The sequence below is a fragment of the Lasiosphaeria miniovina genome (assembly GCF_030549165.1).
Source record: "Lasiosphaeria miniovina strain SMH2392-1A chromosome Unknown B0T26scaffold_4, whole genome shotgun sequence".
In the NCBI taxonomy this organism is placed as follows: Eukaryota; Fungi; Ascomycota; class Sordariomycetes; order Sordariales; family Lasiosphaeriaceae; genus Lasiosphaeria; species Lasiosphaeria miniovina.
The window spans coordinates 5,557,891-5,573,837 of record NW_026848223.1 but is presented as its reverse complement, the minus strand read 5'-3'; the positions used below and the strand labels follow the sequence as shown (position 1 = coordinate 5,573,837).

The following is a 15,947-nucleotide window of genomic DNA, read 5'->3' as shown; positions in this document are numbered from 1 at the left end:
TCCAGTGGAATAGAGTGACTGCTCCGTATAGCACAGCTTATTAGGAAAGGTAGGTAATAAGAAAGAGCTTTGATGTACGCACCCACCGTTTTTTTCGTCGCACCTACCTGGGCATATTGGCAGCTGTTGGCAGTTGAGATACTCAGAGCCCATTTTAGGCCGGTAAAATCGCGAAATACCATCCGGCCGCCCATATGCCTACCATGCAGCCCGGCAGCCCGGGTCAACGGCGTTGAAGCCGTCAAAACCTTCAAAAGCCCTGAAAACGCGTTGACCGTGGTGTTTTCCATTTTGACGATTTCTTCGTTGTTGAGTTAGCCTCGAAATAAAGGCAACTTGCAAATGGCAACTTTGAGGCCCGGATTTGTACGTAAATTAGCCAAATGTCATGGCATGCGCCCAGCTACCCGAGCAATGCGTTGAATCCTGATTTGTTGACATGGTAATGTAATTCCTTGGTGTTGAGTCTAGCAATCTAGTCTAATGACAACCTAGTTTGTTGATATGGTGCTGTAATTCCTTGGTGTTGAGCCCGTCAATCTAGCAACCTAGTTACCGAAAAAGTCCGCCTTACTGGGAAAAGGGTCATCTTCATCCCCGGAATCGAAGAAGGCGTCTTCTTCAGTGTTTGAAGCTTCCTAGGAGCTCCTGCGTTGAGCCCTGCGGGCCCGCCACTCCGTTACCTCTATGTTGTAGAGATGAAGGTAGGAACCGGGGTCTCAAGTGTGATCTTCGGGGAGGAGGCCCGGCCCGGGCGGCTCGCCCTGTCCCTCACAGGCTTGCTCGTCTTCTTCGTGGTCTTTCTTTTCTTCCCTTTCTTTCTCTGTTGTGTTGTTGCCTTTCTCTTTGGCCCTGCGCCGACGACGATGCAGTCCGAGTCAATCCCCATGTCTTCTTCATCCTGTTCATCCTGTTCATCCTGTTCGTCCCGCTCTTCTAGGCTCGGCCCGGCTACCTCTAACATATGCATACAAAGGCCTGCAAAGGCCACCTGGCTGCTACAGACCTTAAAACACCAATTGTGCGCAAAAAAGCCCGGCATGTGAAGGCGTAAGCAGTGTCATTTTTACTTTACCGGGCTTCCTTAGTGCCTGGTAGGGCGTTGGGTGGCTGCCATGCAATACGGCATTTTACCATACAAAAGCGGTCCCTGCGTTGCCAGCTGCCAATATGCCCAGGTAGGTGCGACGAAAAAAGTGGTGGGTGCGTACATCAAAGCTCATAAGAAAGTAGGACTAGTAGTATCAGCACGTTCGCCGTTTCTCTCGTGTATGCAGGGAATACTGGATACACCCCCAGATGGTTACGAAATCAACTACCCTAGCAAATCCAACCCCCCAGGGGAGCTGGGCCGATCTCATTTATAGCATTCGCCAAGGCGACCAAAAAAGTCTTCACTAGGCTAGAAAAGGCATGTCGGCCCTGTCGGCTCTGTCGGCCCTGTCGCTGGTTCGGGAGTTCCCATGTTCAGGTGCCAGAGCGTCCCACGCGGCGAAGGACTCAGCTTTGCTTCCTGGCGCACGCGCCTGAGCCATATTGGGGGCTCCAAATGTCTGCTCGAGGATCAGAATAAAAATGACTGAGAAACTTCGGCTTAGCAGCAAACTCGGAGCCTAGTGTAGCGGTGATCTGTAATCCGTAATCCGCCCGCCCTTGTATGCATTATTTACTGTACTGTACAGGACATGCAATACGTCAGAAGCTGTGATGAAGGCCTGAGGCGCCGAGCTGGCAGGTGCAAGCGGGATCCCGTCTTGGCCTCGAGTCGGGAATTGAGACGTTTTAAGTTCAAGCCACACTCAAAAAGGTGGGTGTGCATCGGATGCTCGGCCAATTCCCGCGCTTGCTCAAATCTGCATTATTTCCCTCTTGGGCACACCGTTTTAATAGCTCGCGTGAAGATCAAAACAAGGTCATGTTTCAGCCGCTCTAGGCTGTCCAAAGAACTGACGGAGCACATGCTGGCTTTGGAGCCTGCCCCGCCTTGGTAAGTAATCAGACGCACAATCCCTTTCTTCATCAAGCGAAATGTTATCTTAGTGCTGACAGGCGTGCCATGCAATTGCGCCGCAAGCCCATCCCGCCTTCCCACCGGCCCGGCTCCATCCTCCTCACGCCTCTCTCCGTCACGCGTTGCAGCACCAATCAGGAGGCTGCGAGACAGACGCAGCGATGTTGTCAGCAGAACTGTCAGCGCCGCCTTTCCCGAAACGGATTCAAGATGCAACACTGCCTGGCATGTATGGAGGCACTTTGACCCCCCTGGCAAGCCTCAAATGCTCAGCAACGGCAACCGGCATCCATCACGTTGCTGAATCCAGGAATTTCCCACCCCGGCTGACGGGAGGGGCGAGGGAGGGGGAGGGGCCGGGGCCGGGGCTAAATCCGGTTCTCTCTCTTCTTCTTTTCGCCCGAATCTAAACTTTAACTCCTTCTCGGATCACAACTAGAAGTTCTGCCAGGAACGACGAGTTCTAGGCGCTGCCCCGTTCTACGACCGACTCTTATTGAGGGCTTGGCTTGACCGGCCGCCGTCCCTCCACGATGGCTGCCGAGCACATTCGCTGCTGGCTTCTGATACTGGCCTCGGTCATCACCACTACCGCGGCCGCGAGACGCGGTGCTCCCCTCGCCGCCAACTGGAGGCCCGCCGAGCCCACCGGCACCAACGCCCCCGATGGCCTGACTCACCTTCGCGTCTCGCACCGGCCAACAGACGCGCCCCGCCTCGCGTCATGGCAGGACTTGAGACGCGGCGTCGAGGTCGGCACAAACACCTGTGGCTTCTTCACTGACGAGGGCACGTCACACGCTCTTGTGCTGTTCCCCCCAAAAGTCCCCACCGAACGTCATCTAACGAGCCTCGATCAGGTTCCCCCATGATATGCAAGCGCGGGTACACGTGCACCAACATCGGCAACTACCGCGACTGCTGCGTCGGCGACGACTGCACGACTTCGACCTTTGCCACTGCCTGTGTCGACTTCGACGACCCGACGTGCTCGAATCCGGCCGATGGCACGGAATGCTGGTAATGAACGAGCTTTGTCTTGGCCGGCAGCAAGTACTTCAGGCTGATCCCCTCCCCAACAGCGCATCCACAGACGGACGCCCCTACTATTGCATCACGTACCTCTGGTCGACGACGGCAACGACCAGCAAAACCTTCACCCTGTTCAACTGCGAGGCCAGGAAGTTCTCCAACGCCCCCCAGGTCCTCCTCGCCGAGCCGCTCAATTCAACGTCATCATCAGGCCCCACAACCGTGCGACCAGCAAACTCGGTCTCGCCCTCGACGACGACGAAGACGGTCGTCGGCTCCTCCAGCTCGGCTCCTCCAACAGACGCCGCCGCAAACGCGTATTCGGAAGGTGGGAGCAGCGGCGCCCCCGTCGGCGCCATTGTCGGCGGCGTTGTGGGCGGGCTCGCCGTGATCGGGCTCGTGGTCCTGGGGATATTCTACATGGTGATCCGCAACCGGAGAGCAAACGGTTCCGGCTCGGCGGGAGGAGCCGGCGAGCCCGAGGGAGGGCCGGGCGGTGCGGGAGGCCCAGGCCAGGCAGGGAGCGCCATGTCGAGCTCCAACGCGCCGCTGCTCAGCTCGGGTCTGAGCAGCTCCAGCGGCGGCCCTTCGCCGTCGTCGGCGACGCTCGTCGGGAGCACCGGCCTGCGCAGCCCAGAGGACCTCCAGGGACTGGGGGCGCTGATCCCGTCGGGCCGCCCGCGAGAGAAGATGTCCCCGGTTGAGCTCGTCACCACCCCGACCTACAGCGAGCTGCCCACGCAGGATAACAAGGCGGAGCTGCCCGCGTGACGTCTGAATGCTGTGGTCTAGCGGGGTTTGTGGTCTTTTGATTCTGTAATTAGGTATATAAACTCTTATTTTGCTGGGATAATCAGCGGGCGCAGGATGCGGCGGCGGGAATACGTGAGGGGAAACGGCTGATTAGTACTGCAACTTTAGCAAAATTCCAGTTCAAATAATTTTGAAATTCTGAGGGTTCTCCACAACTAATTTGGCGTCAGAGTTGGAAGACGCGCAGAAGAATGCCGAGAAAAAAAGAGCGGAAGGCCATGACATCATCGCACAGGCGGTGAACGGGGCCTCGTGGATTCTGCTCCTCCGAAGTGGCTTCGTAACTGCCAAACGTAGCCGCTCCACTCAACAAAACAACCCTCAACGAAACAATCCTCAACGAAACAACCCTCAACAAGACACTTTAGCGAAGTGGCCTAACGCGCTCCCCTGCTATTAAGTTAAGCTAGGGAGTCTCCTCGGAGGCGCAGGTTCGAATCCTGCAGGTGTCGTTCTATGTTTTCTTTTTCCTTTTTTGCTTCACTGTTTAGTATTTCGGCGTCTTTGTACTTCCACATTGCCGGCGCGCGGCTCTTGTCAAATGAAGTTTCACAACAATACAAGCAGTGGGGGACGAGGAATTTTGTTTTCTGTCAATGATACATGACATCAGTCGGACATGTCAGACACTAGGTTGCGAAGCTTAGTAACGATACCTGTCTAATAGATGGGGATGGTTGTGGGCAACTAGGCGAGGAAAAGTTTCGTGTTTTTTTTTGGAAACCTCTATTATTCCCACAGTATCGCCGCTCGGGGAAGCCGGATTTTTTCTTGGCGACATCAACCGTCAAATGGACCGATGGGTGGAGGGTGAAATTGCGCCGATATAAGCTAGGATTGATACATATGAAGTTCAGAATAGGACCACAATCGTCAAAGTCCCGAACTGTCTTAGTCCGGGACCACGAGAACATCCCGTAGCCAGCACCATCTCGATGGATTGGTAGATGAACTCTTTATATGTGTTCATAAACATCATCCTACAAGACAAGAGCCGCCGTGAGTGCTGGCTGGCAGATTCTTGTTTTGCGGCCACGAATAATGTTTGATATGTTTTGGGTCGCTTTGCTGATCTCCTCGGAGCTCAATACAAATGCTTGACTAGCTTCGGGCTGCGACATGCACAAAAAGACTTCTCTACTGACCTTCTATTCCAAGTGTGAAAACCAGCTAGCCCGTCTTTCGAGCGTCGAGTTGAAATGCAGCCTGGTAACTACGAGCTCTGGTAACTAAGGTAATCATGTCCCAGTAAAACCTCGGTGCTTATTGCTGATTTGAGTGCTACGCTGCTATCTTGGCAGCTGCCCAGGAAATCATGATGCGGCGTTGGCAAGCGTTGCCGGTACACTCTCTAGAACTACCTTTGTGTTATTACCGCAATATGTTTGCCTATAACTCCATTCAACCGTCCAAAACCACGCCCCTGCATATATTCCATAGTCCGAGTAGACGCTCGCTTTGTTTTACTTAACAGCGAATTAGGTACAGAAGACCAGTATCTGAAAGTGCTGGGGTAAGATTTCTGTATCTCGACACAGTTGAGTTCATTGTGGCAATCATACTCAGACTCTAGGTCAAGAAAAAATGCCCCGCCCGGGGACTAAATAGCCCCCTTTTGAATCTGCAAGCAACTAACTAAAATTAGGCATCTGTATATTAAAACAAGGAAGAGATTTCATGTATACAGTAGTATTATAGAAATATTGGGAAAATGGAGCACCAATCCTCCCGTCCGTAACGCAACAGGTTGTTGGCCGGGGATTCCGCCATCAGTTGCATCCAAAGCTTCATGTAAACGGCAATCATGGACCCTGTTCCTTCTTCTAGTTCGGTCTTAACCGTAAATTCAACAATCTGGCAAAGTTCATCTGTCCGAGCCCGACGACGAGACTGTACTAATACTCGAGGCGTCTGATTCCGACCTCCTCCCGAGCCTCTTCAGCCGGCTAGGGATCCACCGTCTCAGCGAAGCGAAGCGAGGTTTCGTGGTACTGTAGATAGACTCGGGCCTTGCCTCAATTCCCACGGGGAATCTAACGCCGTGTGATTGGTGGCCGGTAAACTGAGGCATGCCACCATGTGGCCGTTGGGCGGGAAACTGGGGCATTCCGCCGTGTTGAGCCCCCCCGGGCCGAGGCTGGTTTTGGACTCCGAGAGGGAGGTGGGGAGGTCTGGGAGACCCATGCATATTTGGGCGCTGTCCAGGATGTGAAAGCGTGCCGGGCGGTGGCACCTTGTCGAGTGGCCACATGTGCATGGTGACGGCCCAGTCCGGCTCGATAACTTTCTCCCATATGCTGGGCAGTATTATCTCGCCGTTGGGGCCAATCAAGTCGTAGTGGCCTTCCTGAACATGGGGACCGATGACATCAACGTGTAGGAAGGCCTGCTTGATGAGCTCTTCCATGCCCTGTGCAGCATCGTTAGCTCACGCCCGTGTGCCTGAGTACTGGGCGAGGTGGAACTTGCCTGCCAAGTCTGGCATATGTGGAAAGGGAAACTGAATTTCCTTCCCACAGCGTCCTTGAACTTGAGGGGCGGCTTCTCCGTTTTCTTCAGCTTTTTCTCGGCTATTACCATGGCTTCTTCCAGATATCTCTTTTTCATGGCTTCCTCTTCCCTAATTTTGATCTCCTCGGCCAACCTGGCTTCGTCTAGAGCCTTCCTCTCAGATTCTAGTTTCGATCGTGCGCCGATTTCTGCGTTCAGCTGGGCCAGCTCTTCAACCTTCTTTCTCCACTCCTGAGCGGCGGCTTCGGCTTCGGCTTCCCAATCTTTTTTGGCAGCGGCAAGGCGTTTCTGCACGACAGCCTCGACGTCTGGCTGGCTATGATTTAGCTGATGACTTGGATTTGCCTTCCAACCGCGTTTTCTTGGGCTCTCTTCAAGTTTCCTCTCAGTGGCAGCCGGGGAAGAGTGTGCCCTCACGGCTGTGGCTTGGATTGTGGCGGATTCTGTCTGGTATTCTTTCGGATCTGGGATCTGCTTTTCTCCTTCATTATTCTTTGTTGTAATAGCAGTCAGCCCCTGACCAAGCTCGGAAACTTGGGAGGGGCTGGAGTCTGCAACTTCCGATATCTCTGGATTGATAAATTCGCGCTCTTCGGGAACAGACGACGAGTCCCGAGTCGGCGTACCCACCTCGGATAGGCCGACAGCTGAGTCCGGGTAAGACGCCTCTTCATAGTACTCGTCGTCAGAAACCTGGAACCGGGCAATCGAGTCGGGAATTGTATGCGTGCTAGGTCATGTTAGCAAAGCACACTTTGGGACAATTACCGAAGCAGGCTTATCGTAATTACTGATGAGCAGCAGCGAAGAGAGTATTGATGGCCACGAGACGGCAGTGCAGAGAGTCGCGCAGTGTTTTCAGCTCTTCCTTTTTGAACAGAGCCCAGCCGACCTTGCACCAGCTCCCGGCCGCAGCAGAAGGCTCGGAACCGGCAAGCTTCTTCTGGTAGAACTTGGTTCGATTGAGGAATTTCTCGATGATGTCCATCGACGACATGACAATGAAGGAAGCCGAGTTGAGGGTAGCCTGGGGGAGAACACTGCTCCGGCTGATCTGGCTCACATGGATGAAAGCCTGTTGAATTGCGCACAGCTCTGTCATGGCTTCTTGGTACTCGGTGCAGGCTCCCCTTGTCTCGGTCATGACGCGAATGAGCTGGTGAGCGAGGTTGGCACCGGCGATGAAATCGCCGATTCCATATCCGAACGACATGGTGAGCGATTCAATTTCAACCGCACGCTCTCACTCAAGTACATGAGAAAATGAGGGTTGACCAAGTGGAGAAATTCTTGCGCAATAGAGTCGGCAGCTCGTGGGATGGCGACCAGTGCAAGGCACATACATACGTAGTAGACGTGTCTAAGCCACAATTGCTGACTGGCTGTCGCTCAAAGTCTGCCTTGGAACCAGCCCAGGCCCCAGCGGCCGCCTGCGACAGCCGACAGTGGCACCACATCTGAATGAGGGCCAGGACAGGACATTACAGCGAGTAAACTGAACTGCTGCAGCCGAGCCTTTTACAAATTGTACGCTTGCCAAACGTGAAGGAGCGGGGGGAACCAGTGACATTCATGTCTCCCTCTCTTCTCTGATGCGACTAGACTAAAGGTCCGGCAAGGTAATTAGGACGGAGTAAATAGTCTCCTAAAGTCCAACCCCCGTCTTCTGCGATCGAACACGTTAAATTAGATCCGTATATTTACGTTGGGTATGAGAAATGGTGCAAACGTAAGAGAGGAGGAATCAGCCGTGTTTGGCGAATGACCGTTTCTCGCCGAGCTTGAAACTTGAAACTGGGAATCGAGAAAGGCCTGTCCGAGAAATCCGCGGCAGGACATGCATGCTCCCAGTCACGTGCCGACCACAACACTGGGGCGAAAATGCGCACGGACCAATAGGCTATTGCATCACCCCAAGAACCCCCCACCACAGTTGATTGGCCGACGCCTGAATTTTGGGTTTGATTTCGATTTGCGCGGGCAGAGGAGAACATCAACGGTCGCTTCCCGAACTAGAAAACTCTCCCTCTCCTTTCAGCCCGTGCCCTCGTCGCTGACTGCCTCTGTGTTCGCGTTTCCCGCCCCGCGTTTCCACCACGATTCCCGCACTCTTGTCCGTCTTCGACTTGATCACCGCGTCTTGACATTTCCGTGTCGGTACCGCACGCAAGGCAGCCGCCAAAATGGGTGAATCACGGTTCGTCTCCCTCCCCCGTCTCGTCTCCAAACACAACGCACGCCGCGTCGAGAGCGACCGACCGACCGCCCGCCCCGGGCCCGAGGTTAGAAGGCACCGCTGACGGACATTTCTACCGACAGACAGGAACTTGTGCAATGGCTCAACAGCCTGCTCCAGCTGAACATGACCAAGGTCGAGCAGTGCGGAACTGGGTAAGCCGGACTTTGCCCCTCCCCCGCGCCCGCTGGCGAATTTCAGAGTCTTGCAGCGCGCCGCCTAGCTGACACTCCCGTCTGCCACGACAGCGCTGCCCTCTGCCAGGTCTATGACAGCATTTACCTCGACGTGCCCATGTCGCGTGTCAAGTTCAACGTCAATACGGAATACGCATACATCCAAAACTTCAAAGTCCTGCAAAGTCAGTCCCCTCGCCCGTTTTTCCCGCCAAGCCCTGGGGAGCCCCGTAGCTTCCCCGCGCCTCCCTTTCCCCCCTTTTCCCATCGCTGCCTGGGTCTAGATGCGGTAAACATACTGACAAGTGCGGCCTGGCCACAGACACTTTTACGAAGCACCGGATCGAGAAGTCGATTCCCGTCGAGCAGCTGGTCAAGTGCAAAATGCAGGACAACCTCGAGTTCCTGCAATGGACGAAGCGGTTTTGGGACCAGAACTTCTCGGGCGAGGAGTACGACGCCGTCGGCAGACGGAAAGGCGGCGCGCTGCCCTCGAACGCGACGGCCCGCGCGCCCGTGTCGGCCGGCGCTGGCGCGAGACGGCCCGGTGGCACAACGCCGACGACGGGCCCGCGCGTGGGCGTCAAGGCCGGAGTCGGCGGCGCCGCCTCGGCCGCGCTCCAGCAGGAGAACAACACGCTGAAGGAGACGGTCGTCGGCTTGGAGCGCGAGCGCGACTTCTACTTCAGCAAGTTGCGTGACATTGAGCTGCTAGTCCAGCAGGCCGTCGACGAGGACCCCGAGCTCGAGAAGCAGGAAGACGGGCTGGTCAAGCAGATCCAGACCATTCTGTACTCGACTGAAGAGGGCTTCGAGATCCCCGACGGGGAGCAGGTTGACGACCAGGAGACGTTTTAGAGAGTGGCAACTTTCTGTTCCCTTGCGTGCAAGGAACGACGATGAATTATAATGATGGTGGTGGTCTTGGCAGGAGGCTGAAAGCTGTTCAGGTAATCTTTGCGTCGCAGCACATCACGGCACATTACACATATCACGCGTGCCCGGGAGGGATCAGGGACCAGCGATTCAGGGACATGAAAAATATGGCAAAGGGGAAAGAGGGGGCGCGTTTTGGTAATGTGGCTTTTGAAGGTGCTCATCTTGGTATGAGGTCGACCTCTATACCCTTGCACTTTTGTTTTATTTGCGGTGGTAGCCATCAACACTCTCGTTGGCGTTTTCAGCATAGTCCCGCGCATCATTACCTCCCCCCAGGACCTTACGAGACTTTGATAGACTAAAGCCCTTTACGCCATTTTTTTTCCGACTTTGTGCCTAAGCAGCTAAACCCCTCGTGACTAGACAGAACAAGCTCCCGGAAACCGAGAGCTAGTTGCCGCCAAAGCCGGGCTGAAATACTGGCTGTCCAAGAGTCTGAGAGCCTAAGCAAGCCCGAGAGTAAAGCAAGGCGGCGCTTGTTTCACTTACCACTGAATTGGCGCCACAAGCCTGAAGTACAATGAGGGAATGTCCGAGGGCCCAGCGCCAATTTGGCCAAAGATCTAATTATTGCGGAGCTTATCGCGTGGCCTTTAACAGCAGAATTGGAACTGCAGGAACCTGAAGTTCAACGAGATTTGAGGTGCGTACTCCGTACCTGAAGTCGACTCATTGTTTGTATTTGTCACTGTGTGGAGAGCCAGAATGGCCAAAGGGCGGCGACTGGCGACCACTTGGCCGCGGCGGCCACGGAAGGGGTGTGAGGCTTAGCGCTCATCAGCGACACTCCAGCACGGCCTGCAGGGTCCCCAGTGGCGCCAGACAGTGACACCACAGCCGACCCCGGACCTCTTCCGCTCCCGCATCAGGTTCTCGGTTGGTGGCTGATGATCCATGTTCCGGATTCTTGCACTCCATCAAAAGCTTTGCCCGACTCTAGGCAATTGGCCTTTTCATGAAGCTTCGCTGCGTGCTCTGAGATACCCATTTCCCTTTTTACAGCCTAGTTTCTGTTTTGTCTCTGCAGCATCTGCAGCAATCCCATTTCTCCTCCATTTCCACCTTTCGCCAAGCCGCCATCGTCAGCGCTTCCAGAGCCCAAGCTCAGGTACGCATGCTGGTGCCCGTGACACCCGCCACCCGACAACCCCAGCTTCCAGGTAATTGCATTCGCAGCCCCGCGGTTTCGTCACTACGTCACGAGATCGAGACCCCTTTACGAGCGCCTGCGCTACCTACCCGACCTCTTCACTCGCTGCCTATCCAAGTCTGTGCCTGCCTGTCTGCTCGAACCAGTCAACGAGTTCTCGCAAGACGCATTTGGGCAGGTTCCTCTTCCGCCGAGTGGCTTCAAGTTCCTATCCACACGAAATTCCTCCCGCGAAGACAGTCCCTCGCCCACCAGAAGCCTCGAGTTCGAACCTACTATCCTCCCTCTCTCTCTCTCGTGACGCACAGCGAACAGCTTCAACCACTGCACCTACAACAAACCACATAGCCCAGCGCCCGACGTGAGCCGACACAATGGCGCCGCCGGCCGAGATCTCGATCCCGACGACGTCGATATTCAGCCCGCCCGACGGCAGCAAGGCCTACACACTGTACAACATCACACTGCGGCTGCCGCTGCGGTCGTTCGTCGTGCAGAAGCGGTACTCTGACTTCGCGGGGCTGCACGCGGCACTGGTGTCGCTCGTGGGGGCGCCGCCGCCGGAGCCGCTTCCGGCTAAGTCGTGGCTCCGGTCGACAGTATCGTCGCCCGAGCTGACCGAGGACCGGCGCGCGGGGCTGGAGCGGTACCTGCGGGCCGTGGCCGAGCCGCCGGACCGGCGGTGGCGAGACACGCCGGCGTGGCGCGCCTTCCTCAACCTGCCCAGCAGCTCGGGCACCAGCGCGTCGGCGTCGGGGATCAGCATGGACAGCGGGGCGTTCCGCGTCGACGGCGCGCGGCTGCCGGCCATCGGGCTGCGCGACGCCAACGCCGCCGCTGCCAGCGACCCGGGCACGTGGCTGGACCTGCACCGCGAGCTCAAGGGCAGCCTGCACGAGGCGCTGGTGGCGCTGGGGCGCCGCGACAACGCCGCCGAGAACAGCGCGCGCGTCGAGGCTGGCGCCGCTGCCAAGCGCGCTCTGGTTACTGCCGGCAGCCTGCTGGGCACGCTGCAGGACGGCCTGCGCGTGCTCAAGGACGGCGGCCGCCTCGGCGACGGCGAGCTGCGCCGCCGCCGCGACCTGCTGGAGGCGGCGCGCGTCGAGCGCGACGGCCTGGACCGCCTGAGCTCGAGCATGGCGCCGTCGCCCGGGAGCAGCGCGGCGGGGGCGGGCATGGCGAGCGCGGGCGAGCGCGCGGCGCTGCTGTCGCCATCATCTGGAGACGGACATCAACAACAATTCGGCGGATGGGGAGGAGGGGGCGCGGGCGTCAACGCGGTGGCGGTGGCGAGGGCGGGCGGGCGCGTGCTAGGGGCGCCGCTGCCCGAGACGGAGCGCACGCGCGAGCTCGACAACGCGGGCGTGCTGCAGCTGCAGCGCGAGCAGATGCGCGAGCAGGACCAGGACGTCGAGGTGCTGGCCGGGCTCGTCCGCCGCCAGCGCGAGATGGGCCTCGCCATCTACGACGAGGTCAACCGCCACATCGACATGCTCGACCGCACCAACGAGGACGCTGACGTCCTCGGCCGTAAGCTCGGCGTCGCCAAGGATCGCGTCAAGCGCCTCTGACGCCACGATTCGCCGCCGCCGCCGCCACCGTTGCCGTTGCCGTTGCCGTTGCCGTTGCCGTTGACGTTGTCGCCGTCGCAGAGTGAGGAGGGGGGTTCTGTATTGGAGCAGGACGAGAAAGTAGTGGAAGGAGATGAAAAAGGGAACGACAAAGAAAAAGCGAGCGACGACGGTGACGAGAAAACAGACGAGGAAGTCGTGGCGGCAGCGGTGGATGTGGATGTGGTGGCGGCGGCGGTGGCGGCGGAAGGGAGAGCGGGAGACTCAGCGCCGAGAACAATAACTGGGGGCATGCTACTCCTCAACGCCGTGCTGGTAGTGCTAGTCCGATGCATTCTCGGCGGCGTGCAAGGCGTCGTTCTCTTGCGCTGGTTGCTGGGAAGGGTGTCGAACGGGCTGGTCTGGGCCGTCGAGCTCGGCATGCTGCTGGCCGTCTCGCAGCAGCCCGTCGGCGTGAGGATATAAAAACGCGGCCCCCCTTTTTACTTCCTTTCTTGTTTTTGGGTGTCGTTCGCTGCCCATATACCTCTACTTTCCTGCCCTGGCTCAGGTGTACGAGAGACAAAAAAACGGGGGGGAGGGCTTACTGCTTACTACTAAAGGCTGGTTTTCGGTTCTGGTTTTCTTTTTTTTGCATTGCGGAGCCTGCGTACCACGGTATCAGCTCATGGTTAAAGGGACCAGAGGAGAAGAGGAGCAAATTGTCTTCTTGTCTTTTCTGGTTTCACTCGCGTATTTACTACATAGTCTGAGCGGGTTGTGTGGTGCATATATATATATATTTGTGTGGTGTGTGGCATAGCAAGCAGGAAGGCGTTTGGAGGCGGCATTGAGGCTGGTTCGCTTTCTCCCCCTTGGAGCTGACAAGTCTGGCTCTGGGGTGGTTTGTCGGGCTGTTGTTCTACCGTACACTACTACTATACTGGGCGTGTCTCGAGACAGGATTTAATTGTGACTTTGGTACACATGAAAAGAGCTCAAGGATAGATCCGGTGGTTAGGGTTTCGTTTGTCTTTATTAAGTTGGGGCTGTCTGTTTGGTCCCTCCACAGCCGAGCAGAGCCTTGAAAAAGCGTCTAAACGGAACACACCTACTTTTATACCCCAGCCCAGTTTTGTCCGTTTGAGCAACCTTGTCGCTGCCATACTTGGCAAAAACATAACTGGTTTCAAGATCCCAATACGTCAGGATAGCAATTTCACATCTTTCTCCAGTTGGTCGATGTACTGTCGTGCCATAATGGTTTCATACAGCCAATGGCCCCGCCATAGACGGTCCGGCCCCGTTAAGTCATAGTACGCGATCCGTAAGTAGTAGACGCGGCTTGTGGCCCGCGACGGAGATGGTGCTACCGGAAAGTACTTGATCGTACTCCATACTTGATCGGTGCCAGTAGTGTAACGAATTGGCAGTGCTTTTTTTCTCCCCCATACTACATATGTACTTCGTACTTCGTTGTGGATCGCGCAATGTGTCAGGTTACGAATCACACAGCCTTTTGTTCTTCAGGGGGTGGAAAGGGGTTCGTGGCATGACAAGGGAGAGAATTTCCGTCGTGGTTCAGTTCAATTGCGGGCACCAACCAGCTGTGAATCCAATTGCGGATTCTGATTAGTTTGCTCACTGCCAGAATCGGAGCACCTGCAGCGGTTTGTCTTCATAAAAGGGCTCTTGTGCCATCGGACGCGCGGTGCGCCAAATCAAGACTTTAACCTGTCCATGAGCGTTTGTCGCGATAGGCGGGATGAGGGGAAGTGAAGCATTGGCTGTAGGTGCCCCGCATTGCTGGCTAGGCGGTGAGCTGGCAGCGTGCGGCAGCGTGCGGCTACGTCACCCCCACAGCCCTGCCGCTTGGATCCATCCGTTGCCTAGCAACGATGCATCGGGAGAAGAGCTTTGCCAGGTCAGCGCGTTGGTGCAAGTTCCAATTTTCCACTGTCTTCAAAAGCTGGGCAGCAGAGATTCCGTAACAATTCGAACGTTTATCGCCAGCGATGCGAAAAGGAGACTCATCTCCATTTCAGCAACGCTTTAAATTCAAGCCGCAGAAGGGTATTTTGTTGGTCGTGACCCCGACCTGCCATCCGATCCTGGGAGAGAAATGTCATGGGAGACCGGGGGCTGGGAGTCTGGGAGCGATTGGTCTGCGCGTACAGGGGCTAGAAGAGACAGGTGCACGGTCGGCTGCGTCGCTTCGGGGTGCCGGGGGGCCGCTGTCCCCCACACCACACCAGAAGCTGCATCAACGAAAGCCCAGTCCAGCGGATTCGCTGGTCACTTCCGGGGCTCTTCTGCCACTCCGCGATTCGCTGTGCAAGTGGGCCTCTAGCAGCCTGTCACAATGCCGAGATTGGGCAATCTCGTCGTATTGGCTGGCCAGGTGCCCATTTTGGGTCCATCGATGCCCCCCTCACGCACGAAAAAGAAAGGAAACTGGCAAGCGTCGACGCCCGTTTGTTGTCTTGCTGCTTCGGACTTCGATTCGCTATTTCTGGCTCGGGGTAGCGCGTCTCAGAGTGGTTAATCATTGATGAGAGTCCGCGTCTTGGTGAGACTTGGGTCTAGACTGGACAGCTGCGCGACAAGAAGAGGGATGCGTTGCACCACCCCGGTCCCCATCACCCAACGCACACGCTGCTTTTTGTGGAAGCGTTGGATTGGGGGGAGGGGGGGGGAGACTTTTTCGGGGTCCTTGACGCTATGAGGGGAAAGAACATGGGTACTCTGCGAACTGTCACGGAAATTCGGAAGAACACGCGTCGTGATGAGTGCTTGCTTTTTCTGCTGTCACGAACTGGCAGTGGCAGTGCAGCGAATGGTTGCCAACGTTCGAATTGGAGCCCAAGAGTCGCAAGTTTGTGTGGCCGGCCCGAGGAGTAGTCGACATGTTTCGGCAATCGAAGATATAAATTAAGCTCGCTGCGATGAAGAACGGCTGCAGTGTCTTCAGGCCGTGAAAACGACACCTTCCCTTGCTTTGATCTGCTCGTTTCGGTAGCCGCAACGTCTGGACGTTGATTTCCAGGATTGGAACGGGCGGGAGGCAATTAATTGGGCGGGTTAAGTTGGATGGGGTGGGACGGGAAAGCTTCCACTGGCCCCCGAATTGGTTGGCTGCGCCAAACGGTCGCGGTTGCGGGAAGGACAGCTTCTGGCAGCTGCGGACCATGCGCCACGGTCGAATGTCCACCCACCTAGGCGCACCTTCCGCCAAGTAAAAAAATTCGTGTCCAATGGGCCTAAAGTAAACACAACACCCACCCCTGTCAGGAGGCACCTTCTCTGTCCACCCACCCAAATCGCCAAAAGCACGCTGCATCCTCCCGTTGGGGGTCTCGCCGCTTCGACGTTTCCATGCACAAATCTCGGACGACTCGATTGCGGGACCCCGTCGCGAGACTGGAAGAAACCAGCAAACGGCCACCTCCCATCTTCTCAAAACATCGCAACTGCACTACTAATCTGCTTCACGTTGTTTTGACATTGAATCGATCCAAAATTTGCCGGC

At 56.3% G+C, this 15,947-nt stretch overlaps 5 protein-coding genes and 1 non-coding gene across 6 annotated transcripts; 4 read left to right on the top strand and 2 right to left on the bottom strand.

Annotated features, from left to right (window-relative positions):
* Nucleotides 1–2,544: 2,544 nt before the first annotated feature.
* Nucleotides 2,545–3,814, top strand: B0T26DRAFT_676598 (uncharacterized protein; the record flags this gene model as incomplete). The annotated part of the gene is made up of 3 exons (XM_060439994.1): nt 2,545–2,804; nt 2,837–3,031; nt 3,094–3,814. 3 exons carry the CDS (start codon nt 2,545–2,547, stop codon nt 3,812–3,814), a joined length of 1,176 nt encoding a protein of 391 aa, XP_060297222.1.
* A 400-nt stretch (nt 3,815–4,214) lies between these two features.
* B0T26DRAFT_t137 lies at nt 4,215–4,308 on the top strand. Its single transcript has one exon. It is a non-coding gene; the product is annotated as a tRNA-Ser (tRNA).
* A 1,412-nt stretch (nt 4,309–5,720) lies between these two features.
* On the bottom strand, nt 5,721–6,646 carry B0T26DRAFT_645950 (uncharacterized protein; the record flags this gene model as incomplete). Its single annotated transcript, XM_060437773.1, has 2 exons — nt 5,721–6,283; nt 6,322–6,646. Coding segments are annotated over 2 exons (888 nt in total), but the record flags the coding sequence as incomplete, so codon positions are not given.
* Nucleotides 6,647–7,154: 508 nt separating this feature from the next.
* B0T26DRAFT_646643 (uncharacterized protein) lies at nt 7,155–7,580 on the bottom strand (the record flags this gene model as incomplete). Its single annotated transcript, XM_060437828.1, has 1 exon — nt 7,155–7,580. The coding sequence occupies one exon, from the start codon at nt 7,578–7,580 to the stop codon at nt 7,155–7,157; it is 426 nt and encodes a 141-aa protein (XP_060297220.1).
* Nucleotides 7,581–8,550: 970 nt separating this feature from the next.
* On the top strand, nt 8,551–9,637 carry B0T26DRAFT_741412 (calponin-like actin-binding protein; the record flags this gene model as incomplete). Its single annotated transcript, XM_060443962.1, has 4 exons — nt 8,551–8,564; nt 8,687–8,758; nt 8,852–8,964; nt 9,102–9,637. 4 exons carry the CDS (start codon nt 8,551–8,553, stop codon nt 9,635–9,637), a joined length of 735 nt encoding a protein of 244 aa, XP_060297219.1.
* A 1,605-nt stretch (nt 9,638–11,242) lies between these two features.
* On the top strand, nt 11,243–12,439 carry B0T26DRAFT_645764 (uncharacterized protein; the record flags this gene model as incomplete). The annotated part of the gene is made up of 1 exon (XM_060437758.1): nt 11,243–12,439. The coding sequence occupies one exon, from the start codon at nt 11,243–11,245 to the stop codon at nt 12,437–12,439; it is 1,197 nt and encodes a 398-aa protein (XP_060297218.1).
* Nucleotides 12,440–15,947: the final 3,508 nt, after the last annotated feature.